Raw genomic sequence first — 27,786 nt, 5'->3', positions numbered from 1 at the left:
CCGCCGCTGCCGCCCGGTCACTTCCTCCGCGCGGCGGGGCGGGGCGGGGTCGGGCCGAGCCGCTCGCCCCTTCCCCGTCCCGGTCCCCTTCCCCGTCCCGGTCCCGGTCCCCGTCCCGGTGCCGCCTCGGGCCCGGCCCGGCCCGGCCCCGCCGCCGCCGCGATGTCCGCCGCCAGCGCGGCCGAGCTGGGCGCCGCCGACCGCGCCCCCTTCGCCACGGCAAGTACCGGGACCGGGAGCGGACCGGGCCGGGAGCGGGGCGGCGGGGGCCGGGTCCCGGCGGGGCGCGCGGTGACGGTGCCGGTGGTGCGCAGGGCCCGTGCCCGGCGGGCGCCGAGGAGGACGGGGCCGAGGAGCTGCCGGGGGCCGGGGGGCCGCTGGCCTGGGCCCCCCGCGAGAAGCTGCTGCACGAGGCGCGGCTCAAGGCCAAGGCCAAGCGGCGGCTGCGGCGCGCCTCGTCCCGGGACTCGGCCCGAGAGTCGCTGTCCGAGGGCGCCGAGCCCGGCCCCGAGCCCGGCAGCCCCAAGGGCAGGGCCCACGACCGCAAGTCCCGCATGGGCAAGGGCCGCGGGCTGCCCAAGAAAGGTGAGGGGCGGGCTGGGACCCCCGCGTCCCCCGGGGGGCTGGGAACCCCCCTCCATTTCCCCTTGGGGCTGGGGACCCCGCACAGCCCTGTCACCCCCCCCCCCCGTGAGGCTAGAACCCCCCCCTTTCCATTCCCCCCGAGGCTGGGACCCCCATACGGCCCTGTCACCCCCCCCGTGAGGCTGGGACCCTCCCCTGCATCCTTTCTGACCCGCACAGCCCCGACACCTCCCCACGAGCTTGCCCCCTTCCCCCCCCCTCACATCCCCCACGGGGCAGGGCTCCCTCCCATCCCCCCAGGCTGGCCCTGCTGGTAGCCCCCCCCGGGTGGTCTCAGTGCCCCCCGTGGCTGAGCCCCATCTATGCCCGGTGCAGGCGGTGCCGGGGGCAAGGGTGTGTGGGGTGCCCCCGGCGTGGTGTACGGCTACCAGGAGCCTGATGCCCGCGACCCCAACTACGACGAGGTGGCTCAGGTACAGCCCCAGCCCCCTCCCTGAGCCCCTGCCTGGGGCAGCCCCCACTGTGGGCGGCCAACTGGAGCCCCACGGATAGCCACGTCCGTCTGTCCCCGCAGGGGGACACGGTGTATGCCACCGTGGTACCCGAGCTGGAGGAGGACGAGCTGGAGAAGAACGTGCAGCCCATGGTGCTGGAGTACTTTGAGCACGGGGACACCAGCGAGGTCATGGTGCGTCGGGGCAGGGGGAAAGGGGACCCTCGGTGAGGGGGACGGGGCCAGCTGGTGCGGGGCAGGGTCCCAGGGAGGGGAAGGGTCCCTTGGAGCGAGGAGGGGGGTCCCTTGCTGGTGGTAGCCCTTTGGAAGGGGCAGGGTCACTTGGGGAGGGGACGGGGTGCCTTGGTGATGGGGAGGGGAAATGCAGGGGCCAGGCTGGTGGTGGGGCAGGGTCCGAGGAGGGGCAGGGTCTGGGGGGTGTGCGCGGGGCCAGCGTTAACGTGCTGGGCGCAGGCGCTGCTGCGGGGGCTGAACCTGGGCAGCCAGAAGCACGCGGTGCCCTCGCTGGCGGTGGCACTGGCTCTGGAGGGCAAGGCCAGCCACCGCGAGCTGACGTCCCGCCTGCTGTCCGACCTGGTGGGCCGCGTGGTGAGCCCCGAGGACATCGCCTGGGCCTTCGACAAGATGCTGCAGGACCTGCCCGACCTCATCCTCGACACCCCCGAGGCCCCCCAGGTGTCAGCGGGCGCGGGGATGCGGCCGTGCCGGGGCGCGCTCTGGGGTTGTGGCCATGCCGGGTCTGCCGTGCGGGGAGGTGGCTGTGCCGGGGGGGTGGACGTGCCAGGGGGTGCCAGGGGAATGTGGCTATGCTGGCAGTGCTTGGGTCAGCGGCGGGCCACGCGCTGACACCGTGCCCCCAGATGCTGGGGCAGTTCATTGCCCGGGCGGTGGCCGACCACGCGCTGCCCCTGGACTTCCTGGAGCGCTACAAGGGGCGCGTGGACTGCGAGCACGCCAGGTAAGCGCCGCCCCGGCCCCCGCTGCCCACCCTGCGCCCGGCCCTCACCCCGTCCTCCGCAGGGCTGCCCTCGACCGCGCCGCTGTCCTGCTGCGCATCAAGCGCGACGTCAACCGGCTCGACAACGTCTGGGGCGTGGGGGGCGGCCAGCGCCCCGTCAAGCACCTGGTCAAGGAGGTCAGCGCGTGGCCGGCCCCGCATGCATCCCGCGCCGCGTCCCCCGGTCCTGCCCATTCCCCGTCCATGCGGATGTCCCCACGCTTCGTCCCCTCCCACGGGCCCTGCCCATGCCTCCAGACGTGCCCTGTGTGTCCCCCGCCGCACCCCTCTGGACGTGCGTGCCCACGTGGCATTCACTGCTCGTGTCCCCGGTCTGTTCTGCCATACCAGCAGCACCCCCAGCTGTCTCAGTGCCACCCCCACATCAGGACCCCATTCCCAGCCGTCCCCACACAAAGTCCCTGTGCGGTGTCCCCGCCGTCCCCACCGCAGCCATCTCTGTCCCCAGATGAACCTGCTGCTGCGGGAGTACCTGCTCTCCGGGGAGGTGTCGGAGGCTGAGCGCTGCCTGCGGGCGCTGGAGGTGCCGCACTTCCACCATGAGCTGGTGTACGAGGTGAGGGGCTGGGGGGGCTGGGGGTGCCGGGGGGGCCCCGCGGCCGTGCTGACGCCCGCTGCCCGCAGGCGGTGGTGATGGTGCTGGAGGGCTCCGGGGACGCGCCAGTGACGATGATGGTGACACTGCTGAAGGTGCTGTGGGAGACGGGGCTGGTGACGCTGGACCAGATGAACCGGGTGAGCGCGGAGGCAACCGTCAGGGGGGCCGGGGGTGCGGGGCGGGGGTCCCAGGGCTGACTCCTGCGGTGTCCCCGCGACCCCAGGGCTTCCAGCGGGTGTACGCGGAGCTGGGGGACATCAGCCTGGACGTGCCCCTGGCCCACGGCCTCCTGGAGCGGCTGGTGGAGCTCTGCTTCCAGCGCGGCATCATCACCAGGGCGCTGCGGGACGCCTGCCCCGCCAGGTACGGGGACGCGGGGTCGCGAGGGGCGAGGGGGCCTTCATCCCCTCACCCCCTCCTCCTCCTCCTCCTCCTCCTCCTCCTCCTCCTCCACAGGGGCCGAAAGCGCTTCGTCAGCGAGGGCGACGGGGGCCAGGTCAAGCAGTGAGCGCCGGGCACGGCCCCCCCCGGGCTCCGAGGGCCCCGCCGCTGCTGCCCCGGGACCGGAGCCGGAGCCGGACCCGAAGCCGGGGCCGGGGCCGCCGGTGCGGGCGGGCCGGACGCGGGCACAATAAAGCGGCTTCCAGGGACGAGCGCGTCTGCGTCTGCGGCTCGGGCCCCGCCGGTACCGGGGACGCCGCGGTCCCCCCCCCAGCAGCGGCCCGCGGAGGCGCCGCCAGGGGGCGCTCCCCCCGCCCCCCCCACCCCCACCCGGTGACGTGCGGCGATGGCGGCGGAGCGGCGGCGGCGGGGCGCGGAGGGGCCGCGGGAGGCGCGGGGCCGGCCCCGGGAGCGGGAGCGGGAGCGGGAGCGGGGCGCGGCGCGGGGGGCGCGGGGCGGGCGGGCGGCGCTGGGGCTGGCGGCGGCGCTGGCGCTGGGGCTGGGGCTGGCGGCGGCGGCGGCGGCGCTGGCGCAGTGGGGCCGGTGGCGAGCGGCCGCCCGCGCCGCCAGCCCGCACCCCGCGCCCCCCGCGCTGCCCCCCGGCGCCGCCGGGCCCCGCGCCGCGCCCCGCCGCTTCTGGGGCTCCTACCGGCCCCACGTCTACTTCGGCATGAAGACCCGCAGCCCCCGCGCCGTCGTCACCGGTACGCGGCGGGGCCGGGGGCGCTCTCGGGCCGGGCTCGGGCCCGGCGGGCGGGGGGCGGCGGCGGCGGGGGGCCGGGGGGCGGCAGCCGCCTGAGCGCCCCCGCCCCGCGCCCCCAGGGCTGATGTGGCTGCAGCAGCGGGAGGCGGGGGGCGGCCTGCGGCACACGTGCGAGCAGGGCGACGGGCTGGCGAGCTACGGCTGGCTGCGGCACGACGGCGACAACTTCGGGGTGCAGGACGTGCGCGACCGCGGGCTGCTGCTGCGCACCGAGTTCGTCAAGCGGCCCGGCGGGGAGCACGGCGGGGACTGGAGCTGGCACGTCACCGCCCGGCCCGAGGTGGGTGCTGCCGCCCACGACCCCCAGCCGTCAGCTGGCGACCTCCTCCCAGCCAGCGGCAGCCCCGGGAGGGCAACGCGGGCGGCCCCGGCCCCCCCCGATCCGGACGCGTTCCCCCTCCGGCAGGGCGCGGGCAGCCCGGCCTCCCTCGTCTCCCTCTTCTTCTACGTGGCCACGGACGGGCAGGGGACGCTGCGGCCACACGTGGAGGACAGGACGCGGCTGGCCGCCGTGACCGGGACGTCCGAGGAGCTGGGCGACTTCAAGATCACCTTCCTCAGGCCCACCACTGAGAGCGGGCAGGACCCCAAGTACAGCAGGTGCCTCACGGTGTCCGCGCCCCCAGTCCCCGGGGCGCCGCCGGGCGCTGACTTCTCTGTGCTTGTAGCTACCACTACCTGGACGCGTGGAGCCCGGGGCTGCACCGCCTCACCGACGTGGTGCAGAGCAGCCTGAGCGACCGCTTCGTCTTCTCCCCGCCGGGCGGGCCCCGGCAGCGCTTCCTGGCCGTGGACACCTTCCGCGGGCTGCCGGGAGCGGCGGGGGCCCCGCGCAGCCACCTGCTGCTGCACCAGGTGACGCTGCGGCTGCCGGCCTGCGTGGAGGTGACCTTCGAGTCGGGCAGCGTGCGGGACCGGCGCGGCCCGCTGGTGGGGCCGGCGCTGACGGCGGAGCTGGCGCGGCACGAGGCCGCCTTCGAGCGGCGCTTCGAGGAGACCTTCGCCCTGGAGCGCAAGGGCTTCCCGCCCGCCCAGCGCCGCTTCGCCCAGGCCGCCCTCAGCAACATGCTGGGTGGGATGGGCTACTTCCACGGGCACTCCCTGGTGCAGTCCCCGCTGCACAACCACCCCGTGCCTTACCCCGAGAGCTCCCTCTTCACCGCCGTGCCCTCCCGCTCCTTCTTCCCCCGCGGCTTCCTCTGGGACGAGGGCTTCCACCAGCTGCTGCTGGCGCGCTGGGACCCCGAGCTGAGCTGCGAGGTGATCGCGCACTGGTTCGACCTGATGAACACGGAGGGCTGGATCCCGCGGGAGCAGATCCTGGGCGAGGAGGCGCGCGCCAAGGTGCCCCCCGAGTTCGTCGTGCAGCACAGCGAGACCGCCAACCCCCCCACGCTCTTCCTGGCGCTGCAGCGGCTGCTGGGGACGGCCCCGCTGCCCTACCTGCGCCGCCTCTTCCCCCGCCTGCGCGCCTGGTACGAGTGGTACAACAGCACCCAGGCCGGGCCCCTGCCCTACACCTTCCGCTGGCGCGGCCGCGACACCGACCCCGAGCGCTTCCTCAACCCCAAGACGCTGGCGTCGGGGCTGGACGATTACCCCCGCGCCTCGCACCCCTCGGCGGACGAGCGGCACCTCGACCTGCGCTGCTGGATGGCGCTGGCCTCCCAGGTGCTGGCGGAGGCGGCCGAGCGGCTGGGGGAGCCGGCGGAGCCCTACCGGCAGATGCAGCGGGCGCTGAGCGACAACGAGCTGCTGGAGCGGCTGCACTGGTCCGAGGAGCTGGGCGCCTTCGCCGACTACGGCAACCACAGCCAGGCGGTGGGGCTGCGGCGCGAGGCGGTGCGGGCGGCCCCCGGGCAGCCCCCCCCGGCCGCCCGGCTGGTGCGCGTGGTGCGCGAGGCGCCTCGGCCCCGCTTCGTGGGGGCGCTGGGCTACGTCAGCCTCTTCCCGCTGCTGCTGCAGCTGCTGCCCCCCGACTCGCCGCGCCTGGCCTCCGTGCTGGCCGCCATGCGCAGCGAGCGGCAGCTCTGGACGCCCTTCGGCCTGCGCTCGCTCGCCCGCGACAGCCCCCTCTACATGCAGCGCAACACGGAGCACGACCCCCCGTACTGGCGGGGCCCCGTCTGGGTCAACATCAACTACCTGGCGCTGCGGGCGCTGCACGCCTACGGCAGCCGCCCCGGGCCCCACCGGGAGCAGGCGGCGGAGCTGTACCGCGAGCTGCGGCACAACCTCGTCACCAACCTGTACCGGCAGTACGCCGAGAGCGGCTACCTCTGGGAGCACTACAGCGACAGCACCGGCGCGGGGCAGGGCTCCCACCCCTTCACCGGCTGGTCGGCGCTGGTGGTGCTGGTGATGGCCGAGGACTACTAGGGCAGGGTGCGCCGGGGGGGGCCCGGCTTTCTCAGGGGCAGGTGGAGGCGCCCCGGGACTGGGGCTCGAGTCCTCCACCGACAATAAACCTCAGCCGTGACGTGCCTCGGTGCCTGTGTCGGGGATGGGAGCGAGGAGCAGGCGTGCGGCATAGGAACGGCCGCTGCTGCCCCCGCACCTGCCGGACCCCAGCTGTCCTGGTCCTCCCCTGCTGGGGGGGGCAGCACCCCCTCACTGCAACGTCCCTGCCCGCGGGGAAAGATTTGGGAGGGGGAGAGGGGTCACGGCTCAGCCCCAGCTCCACAGCACCCTGTGCTGCCCCAGGCCCCACAGAGGAAGGCGGCGGGGCCGTAATTCCACATCTCTTTAATGATGAGGGCACGCTACTCGGACCCTGCGCACAGGCCTGCAGGCTGCGGCGGGACGGAGCCGCCCCCCCTGGCCAGGGCCCGGCTCCCTGGAAGCAGTTCAGAGGGGACAGCGGGGGGCACGGCGGCGCCGCGGCGGGGCCATCCCGGGGGCTCCGCGGCGAGAGTCCACAGCCCGGGGATGGCGGCACAGCCCGCGGAGCCGCAGCGGGGAGCGGAGGCGGGGGAGAGGCGGCCCCGCCGCACCCGGGGCCCTCTGAGCAGGGGCAGCTTCGGCACCGAGGTGCCCCCAGCCCGGCTGCTCCAAGGCGGGGAGCGGCGGCGTGAGCCGTGGCGGCGGGGAGAGGCGCGGGCGGCACCGGGCCGGCCCCGCGGGCAAGGTGATGGTGGCGGCAGGGGCAACGGCAGGGCCGGGCCGGGCCCCTCAGACAGGCAGGGCGGGAGCGCCCGGCTCCCCGCCACCCCCCTCAGCCGGGATGCTGCACCGGGCCGGGGGCGGCACGGGGCCGGCCTTGCCCAGCAGGCGCACGCCCTCGCCCTCGCTCTCCTCGCCGCCCTCCTCTTCCTGGCAGCGCCCCACCTCGATGCCCGAGTCGCCCGTCAGGCGCCGGTGCCGGTAGTGCTCGCCGCCCTCCTCCGGGGCCGCGCCACCCTCCTCCTCCTCGCCTTCCTCGATGTCCGAGCAGCGGTGGCAGTCGGCCTCGAAGAAGTCCACGTTGGAGGAGAAGAGGGCGTGCTTGTGCGGGGCCGGGCGGGCGGGCAGCTCCTCGGGCAGCTCCCAGCTGGCGCCGGTGCCGGTGCTGCTGGTGCCGCCCTCCTCGCTGGGCGTGCTGGCCCGGCTGCGCTCCGTCTCGTCCGTCACCTGCACCGACAGCGAGGTGCTGCTGGGGGACGTCACGCAGCTCGACTCGCAGGAGCAGCTGGTGTAGTTCTCCGAGCTGGGCGAGAGCGTGAGGCTGCTGGAGCCCAGGCGGCTGCGCGGCCCGCTCAGCTGGGCCAGGATGGCGCTGTAGGGCGGCGGCGGCGTGCTGGGCCGGTGGGCCACCTCCTCGTAGGCAGGCAGCTTGAAGGAAGCCAGCATCCCTGCGGGGGGCACGCGGTGAGCACGGCCAACGAGAGCCCCCCACCGGCCCCTCCGGTGCCCACCTCCGCGGGGCGCAGCCACCCCAAACTGCCGCGGCCCCCTCTGTCCCCGGGGGGCTCCTCAGGACCGGGCCGAGCGCGGAGCCGAGCGCGGGGCCCCGGGGACGTGCGGGGGCAGCGGCACTCACTGAGATCCATCATGGAGGCGGGGTAGTTGCAGGCACCGTGGTAGGCGATGAGGTTGATCTCCCGCTGCCGCTGCTGCTGCTGCAGGCGCAGCTTGGCCCGGCGGTGCCGGTAGGCACAGCAGCAGCTGAAGAGGATGAGGATGGTCCAGAGCAGCCAGAACCCTGCGGGGGCAGAGCGGGGTGACCGTCCCAACGCGCCGCTGCCCTCGCCTGCCCCGCGCCCAGCCCCGCCCCCCCGCCGCACTCACACCACAGCTCGTAGTAGTACGTGCAGCAGCCGGTCTCTCCGCAGCAGTGCCCGGTCTCGCACACGTAGGGCTGGTTGTTCACCCCCGGGCAGTACTCCCGGGCCTGCGGGGGGCAGCGACGCCGTCACGCGCGGGGCCGGGCCGCCCGCCGCCGCTGCTGGGCGCCCGCTGCAGGGCACCGGGACCGGCCCCGGGGGGCTGCGGCGGGGCGGGACGGGAAAGGACGGGACCGGGCGGGGCGGAACGGGACGGGACGGGACGGGACGGGACGGTACCGGCCCGCCCCGTCCTGCTCGCGGCGCCCCCCCGCCGTGCGGCCTCTCCCGCCGGTACCTGCTGGTGCTGCCGGCCCAGCAGCGCGGCCCAGGCCCCCTCGGCGCCGCCGCTCCCGGGCCGCTCCATGGCGCCGCCTACAGCCCGCCGCGGCCCCGCGCCGGCTCCTCCCGCTCGGCCGCCCCGGCCCCCGCCGCCCGCAGCAGCAGCCGCTGACCCGCCGCCGCCGCCGCCGCCCCCATGGCGGCCGCCGGGGCCGCCGCCGCCGCCCGGGCCGCAGCCGCCGCCGCCGCCATCGCTCCCGGGCCCGAGGTCCCGCCCCCCCGCCGCCGCCGCGGCCAATCCGGCGCCGCCTCGCCGCCGCCCGCCAATCGGCGCCGCCGCCGCCGCCCTGCCCCCGCCAATCGGGTGCCGTCTGCCCGCACCTCACGCCCAACAACAGAGACAAAGGGACCGAGCCCCGCCCCCGCGGGGAGTGGCGGCGGCCGCGGCCAATCGGAGGCCGAGCGCCACCTCCCCGGCCGCGACGGACGTGGCTCCTGCCCAATGGGGGCCTCGCCCTCCGTAGCCGCGCGTGACGGGCAGCCGGCGCCACCAATGGCGAGCTTGGTCCCGTCCCAGAGGCGGGCGCTTAGGGAGCCGCAGCTAAACAGACGCGAAAGCACTGCTCAGGCGAAAGATTGGCGGAGAGGCCGACCAACCAGCGGCGTTGTTCTTTGCCAGACAGCGCTCCCAGCCAATGGGGCCCGCCGGCAGCCGCCCGCCCACCCCCCGCCCGCTGGCCCCGCCTCCGTTGCCCCGGGAGGGGCGGAGCCAACCGCGGCGTGCCCGGGGGGGCGGGGCCGGGCCCGGGGCCTGGCGGGGACCCCCCGGCGCCCCCCGGCCCCGGGCACGGGGACCACCGGGAAGCACCAGGGACCCCCCCGGGCTTCCCCCGGTCCCAGCCCCGGCACCGCCGCCAGTCCTGTCCCGTGCCTCCGGTCCCGTCCGGCCCCGTCCCGTGGGTGCCGGCGCTAGGCCGCGGCCTCCTGCAGCCGCAGGTTCTTCTTGTAGCAGGCCAGGCTGCAGAGCGGCAGCCCGGTGCGGGAGCAGGAGTAGCGCTTGTGGTTGGAGCAGCCGCTCACCCCGCAGAGGGCGGGCGGCGGCGCGGCGGGGGCGGGCGCGGGCAGCAGCGGCAGGGCCATGCCGGCCGGGAAGGAGACGGTGATGCGGTCGGCGGCGTTGCAGTAGTGCACGACGGGGCAGGGCGCCTGCTTGGCCCTGCGCTCCCGCAGCGTCTTCACCTTGGCCTTGTTGGTCTTGGTGAGGCGCTCGATGGTCTGGTTCTTGTTCTCCTCCGCCTTCTTGGCCGCCTGCAGGCGCCGCTTGCGGGCCCGCTCCTCGCGCTTCACCAGCATCTCCTCCGTCATCTCCTTCGTCTTGTAGCCCATGGGCAGCTCCAGCAGCGGCTGGCTCTGCTGCTTGTGCAGGAGGGCTTTCTGCGGGGGCCACGGGGGCACCATCAGGCTGGAGGAGAGGCCCCGGGAGGCGGGGAGAGGCCCCCATCCCTGTCCCTCCGAGGGCACGGAGCCTCCGACCTGATTCCCGGCCAGCTCTGGGGTCCCCACGCTCCTCATCTCGCCAGAGCCAGCCTCCTCTCAGGCAGCACCCAAACTAGGCAGGATGCCCCTGGCTGGGGGCTGCCCCTGAGCAGGCTTCACCACCACCCCAGCCCAGTCCCATGCCTCCATGCTGCCACCCTCACCTGTCTCGCCGTCAGCAGGGACTCATCCACCTCCTTCTTGAGCTCCCCGTTGTCGTCCAGCTCACCCTTCTCCAGGGCATCGAGCCAGCGCTCTTCTTCCTCCTCCTCCTCTTCACGGGCAGGGAAGCAACTCTCTGAGTCCAGGTCTGGCAGGGGTGAGGGGTCCAGGTTGCTGTCCTCATCTAGGCCAGGCAGCAAGGGACAGAACGGTCACTGTGGGAGTGCAGCTGCCGTGTCTGCTCCATCCTGGGGTGACGCCATCCCCAAACTGCATCAGGGTGACTCACACTGCCCCCATGATGCAGGAACCATTTCTGCCCTGCTCACTGAGGCACTGGACGCTCGCAGCCTGCTTAAAGCCTGGAGGAGGGAACCAGAACATCCCCCCAGGGCTCCCCTCTTGCTCCAGCCCCTCCACTTCCCCCTCCAGCCCAACCCTTCCTCAGAGACCCTCCAGCCCAACCCGTCCTCAGAGACCCTCCAGCCCCGACGTCTCCCCGCCTTGTGCCCACATCGGTGGCAGCGCCCTGGGGCTGACCGAGCGAGCCCGCCCCAGCACTCACCCAGCCAGGCCCGGTACTGCTCGATGGGCACCCCCTCCGTGGGCTCGTCCTCCTCATCCACCACCATCAGCGGGGAGGGGGAGCGCGGCGCCTCGGGGACCACCGTGAAGGTCGGCACGCTGCGGAGAGAGCGCGGCAGCCCCTGAGGCCGGAACAGGGCTCTGGGGGGTGGGGGTGGGCACCGGTGCTGCGGGGCTGGGGGCGCTGGGGGCCAGCCGGGCCCCTGTGCTGGGCAGGGGCAGGGGCAGGGTCCCAGGGCACAGCGGCCACGCGCTCTCACCTCTTGGTGCCCAGGATCTGCCCCCCGAGCTTGATCTTGAGCTTGAGCTGCGGCTTCCGCAGGGCGGCTCCAGGCTCCGGCGCCTCGAGCGCGGGCGGCCCCGCGGGCTCGTGGTGGTGCTTCTTCTTGTGCTTCTTCTTGTGCTTCTTGTGCTTCTTCTTGTGCGAGCCGTGCCCGCCGGCATCGTCCTCCTCGCCTGCGGGGCACCGGCGTCAGCCCTGCCCGGAGCCCCGGCCGCGGGACCCCGCGAGGGGCAGGCGGGGACACCCCGCGGGGCCGGGACCGGGGCTCCCGGGGCTGGGGCCAGGCCGCCGGCCGAGCCAGGGGCACCGGGCCCGGCCCGAGGAGACCGCCGGGGAGCGCCCGGCCCCGGCCCGCCCCGGCCGCCCGGGGTCTCACCGTGCTCGCCGCCCTCCGCCCTGCCCCGCCGCCACGCCTTGCTCATCCGGCCGAGCCGCCCGCGCCCGGTGGCGGTGCTGGCGCCGGAGCCCGAGCCCGCGACGCGGGGGAACCGATTGCGGACGGACCCGCTTCCGCCCGCCGCGGAGCACCGCGCGCAGCCTCGGCAGGGCGGGGCAGCGCCGCCGCCGCCATCTTTGAAGCGGGCACAGTCCCCCGGGCCCCGCTGCCCGGGTGGGAACCGCTGCCGCGCGCCCTGCGGCCGGGCCCGCCCCGCCCCTGCCCTGCCTCGGCCCGGCCACGGCGCGGGGGGTCCGGGGCTGGGGGGCGGAGCCGGGGCGCGGCGGGGGGGGGAGGGGCCGGGCCCGCCGGTACCGGGGCGCGCCGCGGCCGTCCCGGGTCAGCGCCCCCGGCCGGGGGGTCCCGCGGCGCCCCGCGCGTGGGGCCCGGCCGCCGCCTCCCCGGGGCGCGACGCGCGCCCGGCCCCACGCGCGTGCACGCCGGAGGCCACGCGCGTGTGCGCAGCCCCGGGCACACGGGGCACGCGCGGACCGGCGGGCGCGCACAGCGCGGGGTGCGCGCGTGGGCACGGACACGCGCCCTGGCCACCTGCACGCCCCCCCGGCACGGGCACGGGCACGGACACGCGCGGCCCCCCCGCTGCCCCCGGCCGCAGCTGCCCGCCCTGACTCGGGCTTTGTCCGCCCGGGGCCGGCGGCGCCACGCGCGGCTGGGGGCACCGAGCCCGCCCCGCCCGTGCCAGGGGACGCCCGGTACTGGCCCCGGCCCCGGCCCCGGCCCCGGCCCCGCTCCCGCTCCCGCTCCGGGCGGGCTCGGTGCAGCTCAGTGCGGCTCGGCACAGCTCGGTGCGTGTCCGCGCAGCCCGGTGCGTGTCGGCGCGGCTCGGTGCGTGTCGGTGCAGCCCGGTGCGGCGCCGCCCGCCCCCGCCGCCAGGTGCCGCCGGCCCCGGGGAGGGGTTTGCGCGACTTCGGAGCTCAGGGAAGTTCCCGTGGGACCCGGAGCGGCCCTAGCCCCCGGCCCCGGCCCCGGCCCCGGCCCCGGTCCCGCCGCCGCGATGTTCTGCCGCAACCACCGCAGCCGGGTGACCGTGGCCCGCGGCTCGGCGCTGGAGATGGAGATCCGACGGGGCCGCTGCCGCCTCAGCCTGCTCGGCGCCGCCCCGCAGGTAGGGCCCGGCCCCGCCGCCGGTACCTGGGCGCCCGCCGGGTGCCGCCGCCCCGGAGCCCCCCGCGCAGCCCCTGCGCGCCGCGGGACGGGCGGGAGCCCCACGCGTGTCCCCACGTGTCCGCGTGGGCGCGCCGGGACCTCCCGTGCCGCGGGGTCCGCGCGGGGCCCCACGAGGCTCCCGGGGCGGTGGGAACGGCCGGGGCCGGGCCCGCGCAGCCGCCTGGGAAGGGCGAAGGCGGCGGCGGCCGCTCCCGTCCCATCCCGTCCCGTCCCGTCCCGCCGGTGGGACCGGGCGCTGCCGGCCCAGCGAGCCCGGCCGGGCGGAGCGGGAACCGGCCCCGCGGCACGGGAGGGGCCGGCGCCCCCGGCGGCTCCCACGGCCCCGCGCCCCCGCCGCCGGCTGCGGGGCCGCGTCCTGCCCGGGGCGGTGGCGGTGCCGTGCCGAGCCCGCCCGTGCCGTGCCGAGCCCCGCGGCCCGGTGTCTGCCTGCGTGCGGCCGGGGAGCTGCGGCCGCGGGGGGCTTCGCGCCCCGGGCAGAGACCGGGAGGTCCCGGCGTGGGGGCGCCCGAGTCCCCTGAGCCCCGGGCCGGTTTACGGGGCGCGGGTCCCGGTAGCCCCGTACCGGCTGCACACGCGGCGGCGGGGTCTCGGTACAGCGGGGGGGGGGCGGGGGGGCGGAAGGACCCGCCGCCAGGGGGCGCCCCCGCGCCCCGGGGTGCCGGTGCCGCCGGTGCCGCGGGCGGGGGGCCGGGCCGGGCCGGGCCGGGGGCGGCCCCTGTAACCGGAGCCGCCGGAGGAATGCCGGGGGAGGGCGGGCAGGGGGCGGGCGGCCGCCGCCTTCCTGTGCGCGCCGCGCCGCGCCGGAGCAGCGGTCCGGGATCGGCGGCAGGTACCGGCGGGGCGGCCCCGCTGCAGCGCACACCGGGGCCGGCAGGGGGCGGCGGGGGGGCGGCGCGGGGCGCACCGGGGCCACGTCCCCGCCACGCGCCCGGGACCCCGGCCCCGCAACTCACGCCACGTCCCGGCGCCCCCCTCACCCCCCTCCCCTTACACCCCCCCGCGCCCGGCCCCGCTCCCCCCGCGACCCCTGCGCCCCCCGCGTGCGGGTTTCGGGGCCGCTGCCTCCCCCCTCCCCCGCCGCCCCTCCCGGTCCCGTCCCCCCCTGCCCCCGGCCGCCCGCGCTGCCCTTTCCCGGCACAGAGGCCGCTTGTTCGCCGGCCGCGGCCGGGCGATGAAAGGCCCTTTCTCTCCGCAGCCGGGCCGGGCCGGGCCGGGCGGGGGAGGCCGCGCACGGCGCTGGACGCGGCGGGGGCCGCGGGCCGGGGGCCGGGGCGGATGCGGGATCCCCGCGCCCGGTGTCGGCGGCTCCCCGTGGGGCCGCGGCGGGGCCGATGGAGGTGGCCGGGCGGGACGGCTGCGCCCCGCTGCAGGACAAGCTGCGGATCCTGGAGGACCTCAACATGCTCTACATCCGCCAGATCGCCCTCAGCCTCGAGGTACGGGGGGGGTCGCGCCCCCCGCCCCCTCGGCAGCGGCCCCCGGTACCGGCTGCCCCGCGGCGCCGGGGCCGAGGCTCGCGGCCGCCCAGCCCCGCGGCGGCACCCCCGGGGCGATGCCACGCGGCGAGGCCGGGACGGGGCGCGGGGACCCGGGGGCGGCCCCGGTAACGGGCCGGTCCCGCGGCCCGGGGCCCTGCCCTGCCGCGCGGGGGCCCCCCGCGTTCTCTCGGTGGGGCGGACGGAGCCCCGCGGCGCTCGGAGCAAATTCCCCCCGCAGCCCCCTCCGCCCGCCCGGGCCGGACCCGCTGCGACGCTCGGTTTGGGGGGGGGGCCCTCGTCGGTCGCCCCCCCTCGCCCAGCAGCGCCCCCAAAAGCTCCCCGCAGCGGGGCGGGCGCCCTATGGCGAGTGGGGCCGCCGGGCGCGGGGAGAGTGAGCGGTGCGGGGGGGGCGCGGGGCTTACGGGGGGGGTCCCTAGGGGGCTGCAGCCGCCCGCGCCCCCCGCCGCGGCTCCGGTGGCTATTTATAGCTGCCGGTGATGTCACCGCTCCGGCGCTGCGGCTCCGCCAGCCCCGGCCCCGCGCCCGCCCGCAGCTCTGCCGGGCCCCGCTGCCGGGGGCCGGGGGCCGGGGGCTGGGGCACGGGGGCGGCAGGGGGATGCCCTGGGCCGGCATGGATCGCCGCGGCACCGGCAACGTGAGTCGGGGGCCGAGCCGGCGGGGGGCGGGGGGGATGCGCAGTGCCGAGGCTGCGGATTGCGGCAGGGGGGCTCCGGGGGGGTCCTGCGGGAGGGGGCAGCCCCGTGCCGGGGTCTGGCATCCTCCGCCCGTGCGGCTGTGGGGTGCCCCCTTCCCCCTGCGGCTGCGGGCCCCGGGGCGGGGGGCTGGGGCTGCGGGGGCTTTGCCGCCCTCCGATGTGGCTCCTCTGCAGCTCCGGTCCCGGGGGGGGAGCTGGGGACAGTGCTGGGAGGGCTGGGGTGTCCGTGGGGTGCGCGGCACCTCCGTGCGGCACATCAGGCAGCTGCGGGATGCGTCACCGATCCGTGGGGTGCGGGGCAGCATGTGATGTGCCTGTGGGGCACGGAGCTCCCCTGGGAGGCACAGTGAAGCTGCGGGGTGCGTGGCACGTCTGTGGGGTGCATGATGGAGCTGTGGGGCACGCGGCACCTCTGTAGGGCGCACGATGGAGCTGTGGGTATCCGGCTCCCCTGTGGGGTGTCTGTGGGGCACGTGGCTTGTCTGTGGGATGCAGGATGGACCCGTGGGGTGTGTGGCACAGCTGTGGGGCATGTGATGCAACCGTGCGCTCTGCGACGTGTCCGTGGGGTGTGGGAAACAGCCGTGGGGTGGATGACATACCCGGGGGGCATGTGGCATACCCGTGGGGTTCGTGAAGTGCTTGTGGGGTTTTTGGCTCTCCCGCAGGGTTCATGATGTATCCGCAGGGCGCGTGGCGCTCCGTGGGGCACGCGACATGTCTCTGGGGCACGCGACATGTCTTTGGGGCACGTGGCTCCCCAGGGGCCTGGGCCGGGATGGTGGCTCTCTGCCCGGGGGGTCAGGGGACGTGTTTGCTGGTGCAGCAGAGGCTAGCTTGGGGCAGGAGGGTCGGCCCCGGGCACTGGCCATGCTGGGGGAGCGGGGCCGTGTGCGGGCCGCTGTCCCCTCCATGTGAATGTGGCTGCCCCTTCCCGGGGACCTGCCGGGGTCTGCAGTGGCAGGGGAGGGCGGGACCCGGGCCCCCCCCCCCAACTGGGTCCTGTGCTCCCACGCCACCTGTCCCACAGGACACGGACATCCAGAAGAAGATTGACCATGAGATCCGGATGCGGGAGGGGGCCTGCAAGCTGCTGGCTGCCTGCACGCAGCGGGAGCAGGCGCTGGAGGCCACCAAGAGCCTCCTGGTGTGCAACAGCCGCATCCTGGCCTACATGTCGGAGCTGCAGCGCATGAAGGAGGTGCAGGTGATGCAGCGCGTGGCCAGGCGGTGAGGACCCCGCGGTGGGGGGGTGGGCGGGAGGTGGGGGCCCCCGGGCAGCGGTCACGGCTCTGCGCTTCCTCCCGCAGCCCCTCGGACGCTGGCCCCACAGATGACCGCCTGCCCTGCCGGGGCAGGGTCTGCATCTCAGGTATGGGGTCCCCAAAAGCCCTGCGGGGCCAGGGGGGCGCTGGGGGTCCTGCACCGGCCCCTGGGGCGAGGACAGGGCCCCGGGGGTCTCACCACCACTCCCCCCCACCCCCGCAGACCTGCGCATCCCGCTGATGTGGAAGGACACGGAGTACTTCAGGAACAAGGGAGGTGAGTGGGGGGGGCGGCAGCGCAGCCCCCAGCCCCACGCTCGCCTGACCCCCGCCCCCGGCGCAGAGCTGCACCGCTGCGCCGTCTTCTGCCTCCTCCAGATCGGGGTGGAGATCTACGACACCGAGATGGTGCTGGTGGACCGGACCCTCACCGACATCTGCTTTGAGAACGCCGTCCTCTTGTGCGCGCTGCGCCGGGCAGGTCCCCGCGTCCCTGCATGTCCCCGCGTCCCCCCGCGCCCCTGCAACCCACAAATCCCCGCCTATCCCCGCGTCCCCATTTCCCTGCATCTCCGTGTCCTCGCGTCCCTGCATTCCCACGTCCCCGGGGGCTCCCCGGCAGTGCCCCCCCGGCAGCGGGGAGGGCGGGGGCCGGGGGCTGCGTGCGCCCGCTGAGCCGTGCCCCCAGCACGGAGGCCGGGCCGGACTTCGAGCTGAAGGTGGAGCTGTACAGCGCGGGGCTGGAGGAGGAGGCGCCGGGCAGCGCGCCCAAGAAGCTGGCCAGCAAGCTCAGCAGCTCCCTGGGCCGCTCCTCGGGACGCCGGCTGCGCACCGCCATGGACGGGGGCCCCGGCAGCCCCGGCGGTAACGGTGGCAGCGGCCCCCTGCTGCTGCCGGCCCCCAGCGTGCCGTGAGTACCTGACCCCCCTTCGACACCCCCCCCACACGGCTGCTTGCCCCTCACTCTCGGCTCCCGCAGGGGCCCCAAGTATCACCTGCTGGCGCACGCGGTGCTGTCCCTGGCCGAGGTGCAGGACGGTTTCCGCACCCACGACCTCGCCATCGCCTGCAATGGTGAGCGCAGCACCGTGCGGCTTCCCTGGCCAGGGATGGGGCTGGGGGCCTGGGGGGGGCAGGGGGGCTGGGGTGTGATGGGGCGGGGGAGAAGAAGCTGCGGGGTCCCGGCTGGATGTGGGGAGAGGGGGGTTGTCGGGGCTGGGGCTGGTGTCTTGGCAAGGTGGGGGGGCAGCACTGGGACGTGGGCAGCTTTGGGGAGAGCTGGGGCCAGGTAGGGGGCTGGGAGGGGGGCCCTGCCCTAGGGCCCCCCTCTGAGTGCTCTGCCCCCCCCAGAGGAGAGCTCCTTCTGGCTGCCGCTGTATGGCAGCATGTGCTGCCGCCTGGCCGCCCAGCCCCGCTGCATGGCCACCCAGATGATGTGCGGCTTCCTCAAGGTGCAGGTGAGCACGGGGACAGGATGGGGATAGGACGGGGACGGGACGGGGATGGAATGGGAACAGGGGTGGAGCAGGGACAGGCTGTGTTGGGGCAGGGTGGGTAGGGGACAGGCAGCGCCAGCAGCCCGCCAGGTGACAGCCATCCCTGCCGTTAGGCTATGGACCGTGGTGGGGATGGGGAGCGGGGATCCCTGCACTGGGGCGGGGGCTGCTCCCACCCCCGGGGCTGGGCTGTGGGCGCTGAGCAGCCCTGTCCCACGGCAGCAGGCATCGGGGGAGCCGCAGGGCTGGGCTCGGCTGTTCTGCGTCCTGCGCGGCACCAACCTCCTCTGCTACCGGCGCCCGCAGGAGGCTGAGGCGGGCGTGGAGCCGGCGCTCACCATCGCCATCAACAAGGTAGGGGCTGGGCTGGGGGGCTGGGGAGGCGCGGGGGCGCAGGCTGACCGCAGCGTGCCCCGCAGGAGACCCGGATCCGTGCCACGGAGCAGGAGGCGCGCGGGAAGCTGCACAGCATGTCCGTCACCAACCGCTACGGGGCCGAGGAGGTGACCCACACGCTGCTGGCCGAGAGCCGTGCCGAGACGCAGCGCTGGATGGAGGCCTTCTGGCAGCACTTCTACGACATGAGTGCGTGCGGGGACGGGGACGGGGACGAGGACCCCCGCCCCGTGGCGCACTGAGTCTGGCCCCCTCCCCTCCCCTCCACTCCCCGCAGGCCAGTGGAAGCAGTGCTGCGACGAGCTGATGCGCATCGAGGTGCCGCCGCCACGCCGGCCGCCTGCCCCGCTGCCACGGCAGGGCTCGCTGTACCACGAGATGGGTGAGTGCGGCCTGCGCGCGGCTTCCTCACCTTCCTCGTCACCTTCCTCGTCACCTTCCTCCTCACCTTCCTCCTCACCTTCCTCCTCACCTTCCTCCTCACCTTCCTCCTCACCTTCCTCCTCACCTTCCTCCTCACCTTCCTCCTCACCTTCCTCTTCTCCACTGACCAGCCTCTCCTGCCACCTGCGCCTCCCTAACCTCCTGCCTTCTCTCTGCTGTCCTCTGCCTCTCTCTGCCCCTGGCCGTGCCCTCCCACGGTGCAGCCCTGCCCGGCCCTGCCGTGCCGCCCTCGGCCTGCGAAGGGCTCCTGCTGCAGGATAACGCCGTCTCGGCGGAGATCCGCGCCCTGCTCTCCTCCTATTACAGCGACAGGTGACGTACGGGGCCGGCAGGCTGGGCCAGCGGCACCCGCTGCGCGGCGTGGCACAGCTACACACGGCGCGGCCGCGGGGCACGGCACGGCCACCCCGGCCACGGGGCATGGCACAGCTGCCCCTGCCTGCCGGAGGTGTCGCAGCAGCACCGGCTGCAGGGCAAATCCCAGCTGCCTTGGCCACAGGGCGCATCCTGGCTGTCGTGGCCATGGGGCATGTCCTGGCCACCCAGGCTGCAGGGCACGCCCCAGTTGTCCCAGCTCCAGTGCACGTCCCGGTTCCCGTGCACGTCCCGGTCCCGGTGCCTGTCCCAGCCGCGGGGCACATCCCGGCCCTCCCTGTGGTGGGGGATGCACCTGGCTGGCCCCCCGCTGACCCCCGCTCTTCCCCGCAGCTATTGAGCCGGCCGACGACATCGAGGCAGTGACGGACATCCTGACGCGGCGGGCGGCGGGGCTGGAGGGGGGGCCGGGGCTGGGCTGCCCCCCCTGGCTCTCCCTCTTTGAGGGGCCCCCCCTGTGCGCCACCCCCCCCAGCGGGGTCAGCCCCGGCCCCCGTGCCCGCCCCCGCACACTCTCGCTCGACGCCAAGCTCAGCACCCTGAAGGGGCGGGGGGCCCGGCGCGCCCCCTCCCCGCACCCATCGCCCGGCTCCAGCTCCTCCAGCCCCGGCAGCAGCAGCCCGGACACGGAGCGTGCGCCTCCCCCCCCGAGCCTGCCGGCCCCCCCCGGGTACCTCCAGTCCCAGGTCTGAGCCCGGGACCTACAGGAGGCTCAGGGGCGGGGGGCCCTGTCCCCCCCCCGGGGGGGCTGACACCACAGGGGACCTGTCCTGGGAGGCAGTGGGGGGTCCCAGGGGTCCCTGGCCCTGCTGGGGGCTCAGAGCTTCTTTCCTTGGGGAGAAACTGGAATTTACGGTGCCCTGTGCCGGGGGGGAGTGGGGGGGCTTGGGGCCAATGCCGCCACTGCAGGGGGCATTTGGGGCTGACCCCCTCCAAGGGGTGCTCGGGGCTCACCCCACCATGAGCAGGTGTGGGCCCAGCCCCCGGGGGCCAGAGCCCCCCCACTCTGCTTTCCTCACCGTTCCTAACCCTGGCCCCGCTGCACCCCGTGGGGACCAGCTGACGCCACCTCATTCATGTGCATTAAAATTTATTTAACAGCCACTGCGTCTCACTGGGGGGGCTGGGGATCGCGGGGGGGGGGGGGGGGGGCAAGGTCCTGCTGCCTGCCCTGTGCCCCCCAATCTTGGGACCCCTGTCCCCCCCCAGCCCTGTGCTGCACAGGTGGGTCGGGGCTGTGGGGTGCGTGGCTGCTTCCCAAAGCTGCTGTATGGGGGGGGTAGGGGGCCAGCGGCCCCAGTGCAAGAGGCTGTGCTGGGGGGGGGGGCAGGGGGCTGCAGGCACCACACCGAGCGTGGGGCAGTGGGGCGAGGTGCGGGGCAGCCAATGCATGGGGGGCTGGGGGCAGCCCCGGCTGTGGGGGTGCTGGGGGGCACAGTAGGCGGTGCTGGGGGGGGGGGCGGCGTGCTGCTGTCCCCCCCGACTACACAGCATGAGGGGAGAGGTCCTCGTCCTCGGCTGGGGGGCTGCTGCCAGCAGGCAGCTGCTGGTGGGGGGCATCGCGGGCCAGCAGCAGGGCGAAGCCTGGGGGGGAGAGGGGGTGAGGGCTGAGCCCGGCCAGGGGGCTCGGGACACACAGGGGGGTCGGGGGGGTGCAGCGGTACCTGGCTTGGCTTTGTGCAGCAGCTCCGGCAGGATGGTGTCGCTGGGCTCATCCCCCTGCGGGAGAGGGCCCCGGGGGTCCCCTGCTCTCAGGGCCCCCCTGCCCTGCCCTGCCCCTTGCCCCCAGCCCCGTCCTGTCCCCCCCTCAGCCCCTGCCCTGTCTTCGCCCCCCCCGTCCCATCCCTGCTCCCCTTGCCGTCCCCTCCCAGCCCCCAAACATCCACCCCCAGCTCCCCGCTGCCCCCCACCTGCCGCAGGTGCTGCCCGTCCCACCCACGCCACCACCACCTTGTGCCCCCAGCCCCCCCAGCCCTACCTGCACTGGGGGGTCCTGCTCCCAGAGGGCTGGCCACCCCCCATGCCCGAGGCCCCCGATGCCGTTGTGTCCCAAGTCGCCGCGGGCCGGCTCCTGCTCAGGCTCCCCGATGGTCCCTGGGGGGACGGGGGCATGGCTGAGCCCCCCCCACCAGCCCAGGTGCTGGGGCTGGGGGGTGCAGCGTGCAGGACCCCCACCCCAGCCCCACGCAGCGGGCAGGGGGCTGCGGGCACCCACCTTGCTGTGGCTCCCGGGCTGCCAGGCTGGGGAGGGCCGGATCCTGCGGTGGGCTGGGGGGGCTGGGGCCACGCGGGGGCACCGGGGCGGGTGCCAGCCCAGGGGGAGGAGACCCCCCCCGGGGGCTCAGGGCCCCCTCACCCGGCCCCACCGGCAGCCCCGGAGACCCCCAAGCCGGGGGGCTGGGGAGGGGCGGGGTGCCCTGGGGGGGGCCCTCCTCATCCAGGGGGGTGCCGGGGGGGCTGGGCAGAGGCAGAGCCTCAGCCCCCGCGCTGTCGGTGGAGGACGGCACGGCCGGCCCCGGGGGGGGCTGCCAGGGAGGGCTCGGGGGCGGCAGCCCCCCGCCGGAGCTGCTGGGGGGGGCCAGCCCGGGAGTGCCGCGGGGGGGCTCGGGCTCTGCCCCACGGGTGCCGTCGGGGGGCCCCGACCCGGGGGGGCTGGCGGGGGGCGGGGACCCCGGCAGGGTCGGGGGGGGCCCTGCCCCGGCTGGGCTGGGAGCCCCCGCGGCGGCACAGCGAGGGGGGGGCCCCGTCCCCGCGGGGCTGGCGGGGAGCGGCGGCGGGGGGCGGCGGGGGCTGGGGGGGGGCGCCGCCCTGAAAGCCCCGGGGTCGAGGGGCGCGGGCGAGGGCGGGGGCTCCGGCCGGCGGAAGATGAAGGCTGACTCGGTCAGGCTGCGCTGGTACCGCAGGAACGGCCGCCGGGCTCCTGGGGGAGCGCGGGTCAGCAGCCGGCCCCCGGCCCGGCCCGGCCCCCCCGGCCCGCCCCCTCCCGCCCCCCGCACCTACCGGGCCGGGCGCCCAGGGGGCCGGCGGGCAGCGGAGCCCCGGAGGCGGACCCCGCGCGCTCCCGCTGCCGGAAGAAATCCCGGGGGTTCTGCGGGCGCTGGGACACCAGCACGGCCGCCTCCTGCAGCACCGGGAGGGGACGGCCGTCAGCGGCGGCCCCCGGCCCCCCCGGCCCCCTCGTCCTCCCGCCCCCCCGCACTCACGGCCGCCTTCTCGATGGACTCGGAGCGCCGGGAGCGGTCCCGCGTGGCCTCCTCGTGCTCCCGCTGCTGCTGCTCCTGCGGGACCGGGACCGGGACCGGGACGGGGCCGCGGTGAGGCGGCTGGGGCGGGGCAGCCCCGCGCCCGCCCCGTCCCCCCGTGCCCCGTCCCCCCGTGGCCCCGATCCCCGGCCCCGGCCCCGCTCACCCAGCGGGCTTTCTCCTTCCTCCGCTCCTCCGCCTCCAGCCGCGCCTGCTCCTTCCTGCCGGGACGGGGACCCTCAGGGCCGGCACCGGGGCCGCCGCCGGGGCTCGGGGGCCGCGGGGACGGGGCGGGGGCGGCTGCGCGCCCCCGGGGGTGCCGCGCTCACCGGTGCTCCTCGATCAGCCGCTCCTTCTCCCTGAAGCGCTGCTCGCGCTCGGCCGCCTCCCGCCTCTCCTCCTCCATCCGCTCCCGCTCCCACCGCCGCCGCTCCTCCAGCAGCCGCCGCCGCTCCTCCTCCTTGCGCTGCTCCTCTTCGCGCTGCGCCGGGCGGCACCGGGCTCAGCGGGGCCGGGCCCCCCGGGAGCGGCACCGGGGCCGGGCCCGGGCCCCCCGGGAGCGGCGGCCGCGCGGGGCCCCCCGGCGCTCACCTCGGCCTGCGCCCAGAAGGAGTCCCGCTGGGTCCGGCGGATCTCCAGCGCCGGGTTCGTCTTGCGGTAGTTGGTGCCCTGCGGGGACCGGCCGGGCCTCAGGGCGGCCCCGCGGCGGCGCCGAGCACCCGGGGGGCGCCCTCGCGCCGCCGGCCCCGGTCCCCGGCCCCGCCGGCCCCGCTCACCACCAGCTCCTCGGTGTCGGCCGGGGGGGCCCTCCTGGCCGGGGGGGCCGCGGCGGGGGCCAGCTGGGCCAGAGCGCGGCTCAGCCCCTCCTGGGTCACCTCCTCGGCGCGCCGGGCGCTCAGCACCACGCTGGCCTCCTGCCGCCAGACGGGGACGGCGTCAGCCCCGAGCACCCGCGGGGGTGCCGAGGCGCCGGCCGCCGCAGCCCCCGCCCCCGCTCCCCCCGGGACGGGCCCGCAGCCCCCCCGAGCGCTCCCCAGGGAATCCCGGCGCCATTCCCCGCCGCGTGCGCGCGCCCGACGGATCCAGGCGCGGGGCCGGATCCAGGCGCGGGGATGTCCCGCAGGGCGGGCTGGGGCAGCGTCCCCGCTGCTGCGGGGCCGGGCAGGATCCGGCCGGGGCAGGGAGCCCAGCCGCAGCCCCGGGTCGGCGGCCAAGGCTGGGAGCTGGGAACGGCGGCGCCTGAGTCAGCAGCGCCAGGAATGCACTGAGCGCAGCAAGCAAAGGTCGGGGCTGCCCCGGGCTGGGGGGCGGGAGGAGGGGCGGGGGGAGCCCCCCCGGGGCGGGGCCGCCCCCGGCCCCCCGCCGGCCCCGACTCACCCTGAAGAAGGCTCTGATGGCCGGCAGGTGCCCCGCGCACGCCTGCCGCTGGGACTCGGGCGTCTTCTCCCCGACCTGGCACGGGCACAGGCGGCTCAGGGCTGGGGCCCCGCCGCGCCCCCCCCGCCCCGCGCCCGCCGCCGGCCGGAGCCCCCCCCGCGACCCGGCGCGGCCGCGGGGCCGGGGGCCGGGGGGGGTCTCGGCCGTGCCCGCGGCGGGCTGCGAGGCGGCGGGGTCAGCCCCGGCGCCCCCCCGCAGGAGCCCCCGGCCCGCGCTCACCCAGCTGATGAGGACGATGCGGGGGGCGCCGGTGGCGGGGTCCCGGAGGCGGCACAGCCCGTACATGACGCTGCCGGCGCAGAACTTGCCGGCCAGCTCGTCCGCGCCCCCGGCTGCGAGGAGGGGGCGGTCAGGGGGGGGCCGGGCGCTGCGGGACCCCCGCGCACTCCGCGGGGGCAGGCAGCGGCCGGGCCCCCCCTCGTACCTCCGGAGTCCAGCAGCTTGAGGTCATGGTGCTTCTCGTAGGCAAAGACGGCCCTGGGGGGGCAGAGGGATCAGCAGCTGGGAGGGGGGGGAGGCGGCACCCCCGGGGGAAGCGCCGGGAGGAGCCGGGGCAGGGCCGGGGGGGCGGCGGGGATCCAGCCCCGGGTCCCCGCCGCACCGGGACCGCGCGGCTCCGCCGGCCCCCGCCCACCAGTGCCCGGCCCCCGCGCCGTGCCCACCCCCCGCCGTGCCCCCCCGCTGCCCGCCGGGCTGAATTCGTGGAAGTGCCGCCGGCAGCATCCGCCCAGGGGACAATGGGGCCGCGGGAAGCGCCGCAGCGCCCGGACCCCGCCGGCCCGTGCCCGTCCCCCCCCCTCCCCCGGTGATACCGGCCCCGAGCCGGCCTCTCCCCGCTGCCCGAGAGCCCCCCCAGCGGCCGGGCAGCCCCGACCCGCCGGCGCCCCCCGGCCTCGTGCGCCCGGGGCTGGGGCCGGGGGGGCCGGTGAGCCCCCCGCCGGGGCGGCATTCCCCGCCAGCCGCCGCCGCCTTTGTCTCGGCACGGCTCCGATTACAGCCGCATGTGGCGGCACGCTGCGCGCCGGGGACACGGCGGGGCCCAGCTCCAGCAGCACGCGTGCGGAGCGGCACGGCTCGTCACGGCTCGGCACGGCTCGGCACGGCTCGGCACGGCTCGGTAGCGGCGCGCTGGAGCACGGCGCGGCTCGGGGCCACGGGGCAGAGGGCAGCGGCCGCGGGGCCGCGCGGCCCCGGGAAGCGACGGGCGGCGGGGAAAGGGGCGGCCCCGCCCCCGGCCCCCCCGCCCCCCCCGCCCCGCCGCCGCCAGCCCGGGGGACCCGCCGCGACAGCCGGCCCCGACCGCGGCCGCGCGGTGTCGGGAGGGCGCCGGCTCGCGGCCCAGCTCCCGCGGGAGGAGCGGCACCGGTCCCGGGACAGGCTCCGCCGCCCCGCCGGCAACGGGAGGGGCGCGGGGCTCCCACGCCCGGGCGGGGCCGGGCAGGAGCCGCGGTCCCCACGCGGTGCGGCCGGGGGGGATGGCAGAGCCGGGCGGGGCGCTGCGGGCACCCCCGGGCGGGCACCGGTGCGGGGGCGCGGCCGCTCCCCCCGGCCCTGGCGCGTCCCGGGGCCGTTCAGCCCCGGCGGGCCCCGCGCCCCGGAGCCGCTCCCAGCCCGACGGGCCGGGCCGGGCCGCCCGGTTCCCTGCCCGGGTCCGCGGGCTCAGCGCCGGGCGGGGCCCAGCCCCGGGGCCGCGGCACCGTCTCGGCACCGTCCCGCCGTCCCCGTTCCCCGGGGCCACGCTCGGCCGGCCCCGGTGCGTGGGTCCACGTGCGCCCCGGGCCCCCCCGGCCCGGCTCCGGTGCCCGGGTTCCCCGGCCCCGCGTGGGTCCCCCCCGCCCGCTGCCCCGCACGTCGCGGCCCCCGCCCGTGCCCGGTGCCGAAGCGCGGTGCCCGGTGCCCGGTGCCCTCACCAGTTGGTGGCCGCCCGCGGGTTGCCCACGTCCTCCTTGGCCGCCAGCAGCGCCAGCCGGTGCCGGTCCAGCCCCGGGGCCCCCATGCTGCGCCCTGCCCGGCCCCGCGCCGCCCGGACAGATCCTGCGCCCGGCCCGGCCCCGCCTCCGCCGCCGCCGGGAGGGCGGGGAGGGACCGGGCGGGACCGGGCGGGACCGGGCGCCGCGCCAGCCCCGCGCCCTGCGCCCGGCCCGGAGGGGGCGGTGGAGGGGGCGCGGGGCCGCTACCGGCGGCGGGGCCGTTACCGGTGCACGGGGGCCTCCCGGTGGCCGCCCGGGACGGGGTCACTGCCGCCGGGGGGGCCCGGCCCGGGGCAGAGCGCGGGGGCGCGGCGATGCCGGGCCTCCCCCCGGCGGTTCGGGAGCACCAGGGCGTGGGTGCGGGGCGTGGGTCACTCGGCAGGCCGTGGGCTCGCGGGTGCCACGCGGTAACGTGGGCAGAGCGCGGGGCCCACACCGCGGCGTGGGGGCGGTGCGGGGTCCCGCTGCGTGACGTGGGCACAGGGCAAGGTCCCACGCGGTAACACGGGAGCAGCGCGGGGCCCCACGCGTAACACGGGTGCAGGGCAGAATCCCCCGGGGGGGCCGGGACGTGGGTGCAGGGCAGAATCCCACGCCGGGACGTGGGTGCGCCCGGTGCGGCGGGGCCCGTGCGGGCGGACGCGGCGCGTGACGCGGAGCCCCCCCGGGGCCCGGCCCCCCGGGAGCGGCCTCCCCACGCGCGGGGCCGCCCGGCGCCGCTGCCCTTATTTGGTCACCGCGGCCTCCGAGCCCCAAAGCCCCAGAGAGGGAAAAAATTCGGCAGCGGCAGCTGCGGCCGGGCGGGGGGGGCGCCCCCGGGGGGCGGGGATGAGCCCCCCCCCGCCGTGTCGCCGCACCGCCCCGTGTCCCGCGGCGCCCCGCGTCCCGCAGCGCCCCGTGCCGCCCCCAGCCCCGCACACGGAGGTGCCCATCACTGCTGCCCCCCCCCCCCCCCCCCAGCTCTCAGCTGCCGCTGCTGGCGGCATGGGGAGGGGGGGGCCCGGTCCCGCAGCCCCCGGACGCCGGGCGCGTCCTGGTCCCTTCTCTGATGCGAGCAAAGGGGGCGCCGCCGGGGGCCCCTGCGGGGGGGGCCGAGCTGCGGCCCTCTGCGGGCACGGGGACCCACGCGCCCCAGCCCTCACCCCCCCAAAACAAGGGTCCCCGGCCGCAGCGGCAACCGACGCCCTGGGCCACCGGCCCACCGCGGCCCCCGGCCCCGAGGGGACAGCCCCGAGCCGCCGGGGACCCGCAGGAGGAGGCTGGGGACAGGGAGAGCCCCGGCACTGGGGGGGGGCCGGGCGGCAGGGAGCGGTGTGCCCGCAGGGCCCCGTGCGGCACCGGCACCCCGAGGTGCTGGGGCAGGAGCGCTGCGGGCACCGCGGGGCTGCGGCGGGGGTTTGGAACGGTGCTGGGGGCGTGGGGACAGCGGGACAGCGGGGACAGCAGGCAGCCCTGAGGCCCACGGTGTCACTGGGGTCACTGGTTTGTACTGGAGTGTGCTGGTGGTGCTGCGACCGCTGGTGTCCCTGGGGTCCCTGGGGTCCCTGGGGTCCCGCTGTGCCAGGCATGTGCTGGCTGCGCTGGGCCACTGGTGCTGCTGGTGCCACTGGAGTCACTGGTGCCACCGGTGTCACTGGTGCTGCTAGTGCCACTGGTGCCACTGGAGTCACTGGTGCCACTGGCGTCACTGGTGCCACCGGTATCACTGGTGCTGCTGGTGCCACTGGTGCCACTGGAGTCACTGGTGCCACCGGTGTCACTGGTGCTGCTGGTGCCACTGGTGTCACTGGAGTCACTGGTGCCACTGGCGTCACTGGTGCTACCAGTATCACTGGTGCTGCTGGTGCCACTGGTGTCACTGGTGCTGCTGGTGTCACTGGTGCTGCTGGTGCCACTGGTGCCACTGGAGTCACTGGTGCCACCGGTGCCACTGGTGCTGCTGGTGCCTGGTGTCACTGGTGCCACTGGAGTCACTGGTGTCACTGGTGCCACTGGTGCCACTGCTGTCACTGCTGTCCGTTTTACCGCCGGTGCCCCTCGCGGCCCCGCTGTCGCTCCGTGCCCCCGCCGCTCCCGGTGTCTCCGCCGTCCCCCCCGTCGACGCTCGGCGGGTGGGCGTGGCGCAGGGGCGGGGCTTCCCGCGTGACCGGCCCACGCGGGGGCGTGGCTTCATACGTGACCCCGCCCACCGGGGGCGTGGCGCCGCCGGCCGCGAGGAGAGCGGGGGCAGGGGGGCGGTCACGTGGGCGCGGCGCCCCCTGGCGGCGCTCCTTTGT

At 77.2% G+C, this 27,786-nt stretch overlaps 6 protein-coding genes across 10 annotated transcripts; 3 read left to right on the top strand and 3 right to left on the bottom strand.

Moving 5' to 3' along the window:
- Nucleotides 1-147: 147 nt before the first annotated feature.
- Nucleotides 148-3,365, top strand: LOC118260619 (programmed cell death protein 4-like). 2 transcript variants are annotated; one of them, XM_035571017.2, is made up of 11 exons: nt 148-219; nt 315-585; nt 961-1,058; nt 1,160-1,273; nt 1,553-1,774; nt 1,960-2,057; nt 2,120-2,234; nt 2,566-2,673; nt 2,742-2,852; nt 2,939-3,078; nt 3,172-3,365. In XM_035571017.2, the coding sequence occupies exons 1-11, from the start codon at nt 163-165 to the stop codon at nt 3,221-3,223; spliced, it is 1,386 nt and encodes a 461-aa protein (XP_035426910.1). In that variant the 5' UTR covers nt 148-162; the 3' UTR covers nt 3,224-3,365. The 2 variants fall into 2 exon arrangements, with proteins under 2 accessions (XP_035426910.1, XP_050572901.1); XM_050716944.1 differs by lacking the exon at nt 1,553-1,774.
- Nucleotides 3,366-3,764: 399 nt separating this feature from the next.
- On the top strand, nt 3,765-6,398 carry MOGS (mannosyl-oligosaccharide glucosidase). The gene is made up of 4 exons (XM_035571023.2): nt 3,765-3,860; nt 3,979-4,199; nt 4,326-4,519; nt 4,588-6,398. The coding sequence occupies exons 1-4, from the start codon at nt 3,827-3,829 to the stop codon at nt 6,296-6,298; spliced, it is 2,160 nt and encodes a 719-aa protein (XP_035426916.1). The 5' UTR covers nt 3,765-3,826; the 3' UTR covers nt 6,299-6,398.
- A 566-nt stretch (nt 6,399-6,964) lies between these two features.
- On the bottom strand, nt 6,965-8,608 carry WBP1 (WW domain binding protein 1). Its single transcript, XM_035571025.2, has 4 exons — nt 8,519-8,608; nt 8,186-8,288; nt 7,938-8,099; nt 6,965-7,749 (listed from the first exon to the last, which is right to left on the bottom strand). Exons 1-4 carry the CDS (start codon nt 8,585-8,587, stop codon nt 7,091-7,093), a joined length of 993 nt encoding a protein of 330 aa, XP_035426918.1. The 5' UTR covers nt 8,588-8,608; the 3' UTR covers nt 6,965-7,090.
- Nucleotides 8,609-9,324: 716 nt separating this feature from the next.
- Nucleotides 9,325-11,579, bottom strand: INO80B (INO80 complex subunit B). Its single transcript, XM_035570970.2, has 5 exons — nt 11,445-11,579; nt 11,046-11,241; nt 10,766-10,884; nt 10,203-10,384; nt 9,325-9,936 (listed from the first exon to the last, which is right to left on the bottom strand). Exons 1-5 carry the CDS (start codon nt 11,488-11,490, stop codon nt 9,472-9,474), a joined length of 1,008 nt encoding a protein of 335 aa, XP_035426863.1. The 5' UTR covers nt 11,491-11,579; the 3' UTR covers nt 9,325-9,471.
- Nucleotides 11,580-13,456: 1,877 nt separating this feature from the next.
- RTKN (rhotekin) lies at nt 13,457-19,965 on the top strand. 4 transcript variants are annotated; one of them, XM_050716945.1, is made up of 12 exons: nt 13,457-13,521; nt 15,916-16,115; nt 16,196-16,257; nt 16,374-16,427; nt 16,494-16,611; nt 16,839-17,060; nt 17,130-17,224; nt 17,501-17,607; nt 17,869-18,000; nt 18,066-18,231; nt 18,320-18,424; nt 19,195-19,965. In XM_050716945.1, the coding sequence occupies exons 2-12, from the start codon at nt 15,955-15,957 to the stop codon at nt 19,551-19,553; spliced, it is 1,581 nt and encodes a 526-aa protein (XP_050572902.1). In that variant the 5' UTR covers nt 13,457-13,521; nt 15,916-15,954; the 3' UTR covers nt 19,554-19,965. The 4 variants fall into 4 exon arrangements, with proteins under 4 accessions (XP_050572902.1, XP_035426858.1, XP_035426857.1 ...); XM_035570965.1 differs by lacking the exon at nt 13,457-13,521 and adding an exon at nt 13,978-14,128 and having other exon boundaries at nt 17,872-18,000; XM_035570964.1 differs by lacking the exon at nt 13,457-13,521 and adding an exon at nt 13,978-14,128.
- Nucleotides 19,966-20,221: 256 nt separating this feature from the next.
- On the bottom strand, nt 20,222-25,576 carry LOC118260620 (drebrin-like). Its single transcript, XM_035571018.2, has 14 exons — nt 25,451-25,576; nt 23,965-24,017; nt 23,760-23,872; nt 23,481-23,555; nt 22,880-23,017; nt 22,695-22,772; nt 22,433-22,584; nt 22,270-22,324; nt 22,065-22,139; nt 21,862-21,982; nt 21,077-21,781; nt 20,840-20,955; nt 20,526-20,580; nt 20,222-20,445 (listed from the first exon to the last, which is right to left on the bottom strand). The coding sequence occupies exons 1-14, from the start codon at nt 25,534-25,536 to the stop codon at nt 20,345-20,347; spliced, it is 1,923 nt and encodes a 640-aa protein (XP_035426911.2). The 5' UTR covers nt 25,537-25,576; the 3' UTR covers nt 20,222-20,344.
- Between the last annotated feature and the right edge of the window lie 2,210 nt (nt 25,577-27,786).

This window comes from Cygnus atratus, unplaced genomic scaffold (genome assembly GCF_013377495.2).
Source record: "Cygnus atratus isolate AKBS03 ecotype Queensland, Australia unplaced genomic scaffold, CAtr_DNAZoo_HiC_assembly HiC_scaffold_56, whole genome shotgun sequence".
NCBI classification, from domain to species: domain Eukaryota; kingdom Metazoa; phylum Chordata; class Aves; order Anseriformes; family Anatidae; genus Cygnus; species Cygnus atratus.
The sequence above is the reverse complement of the archived record's forward strand: the minus strand, read 5'-3'. Positions and strand labels throughout refer to the sequence as shown.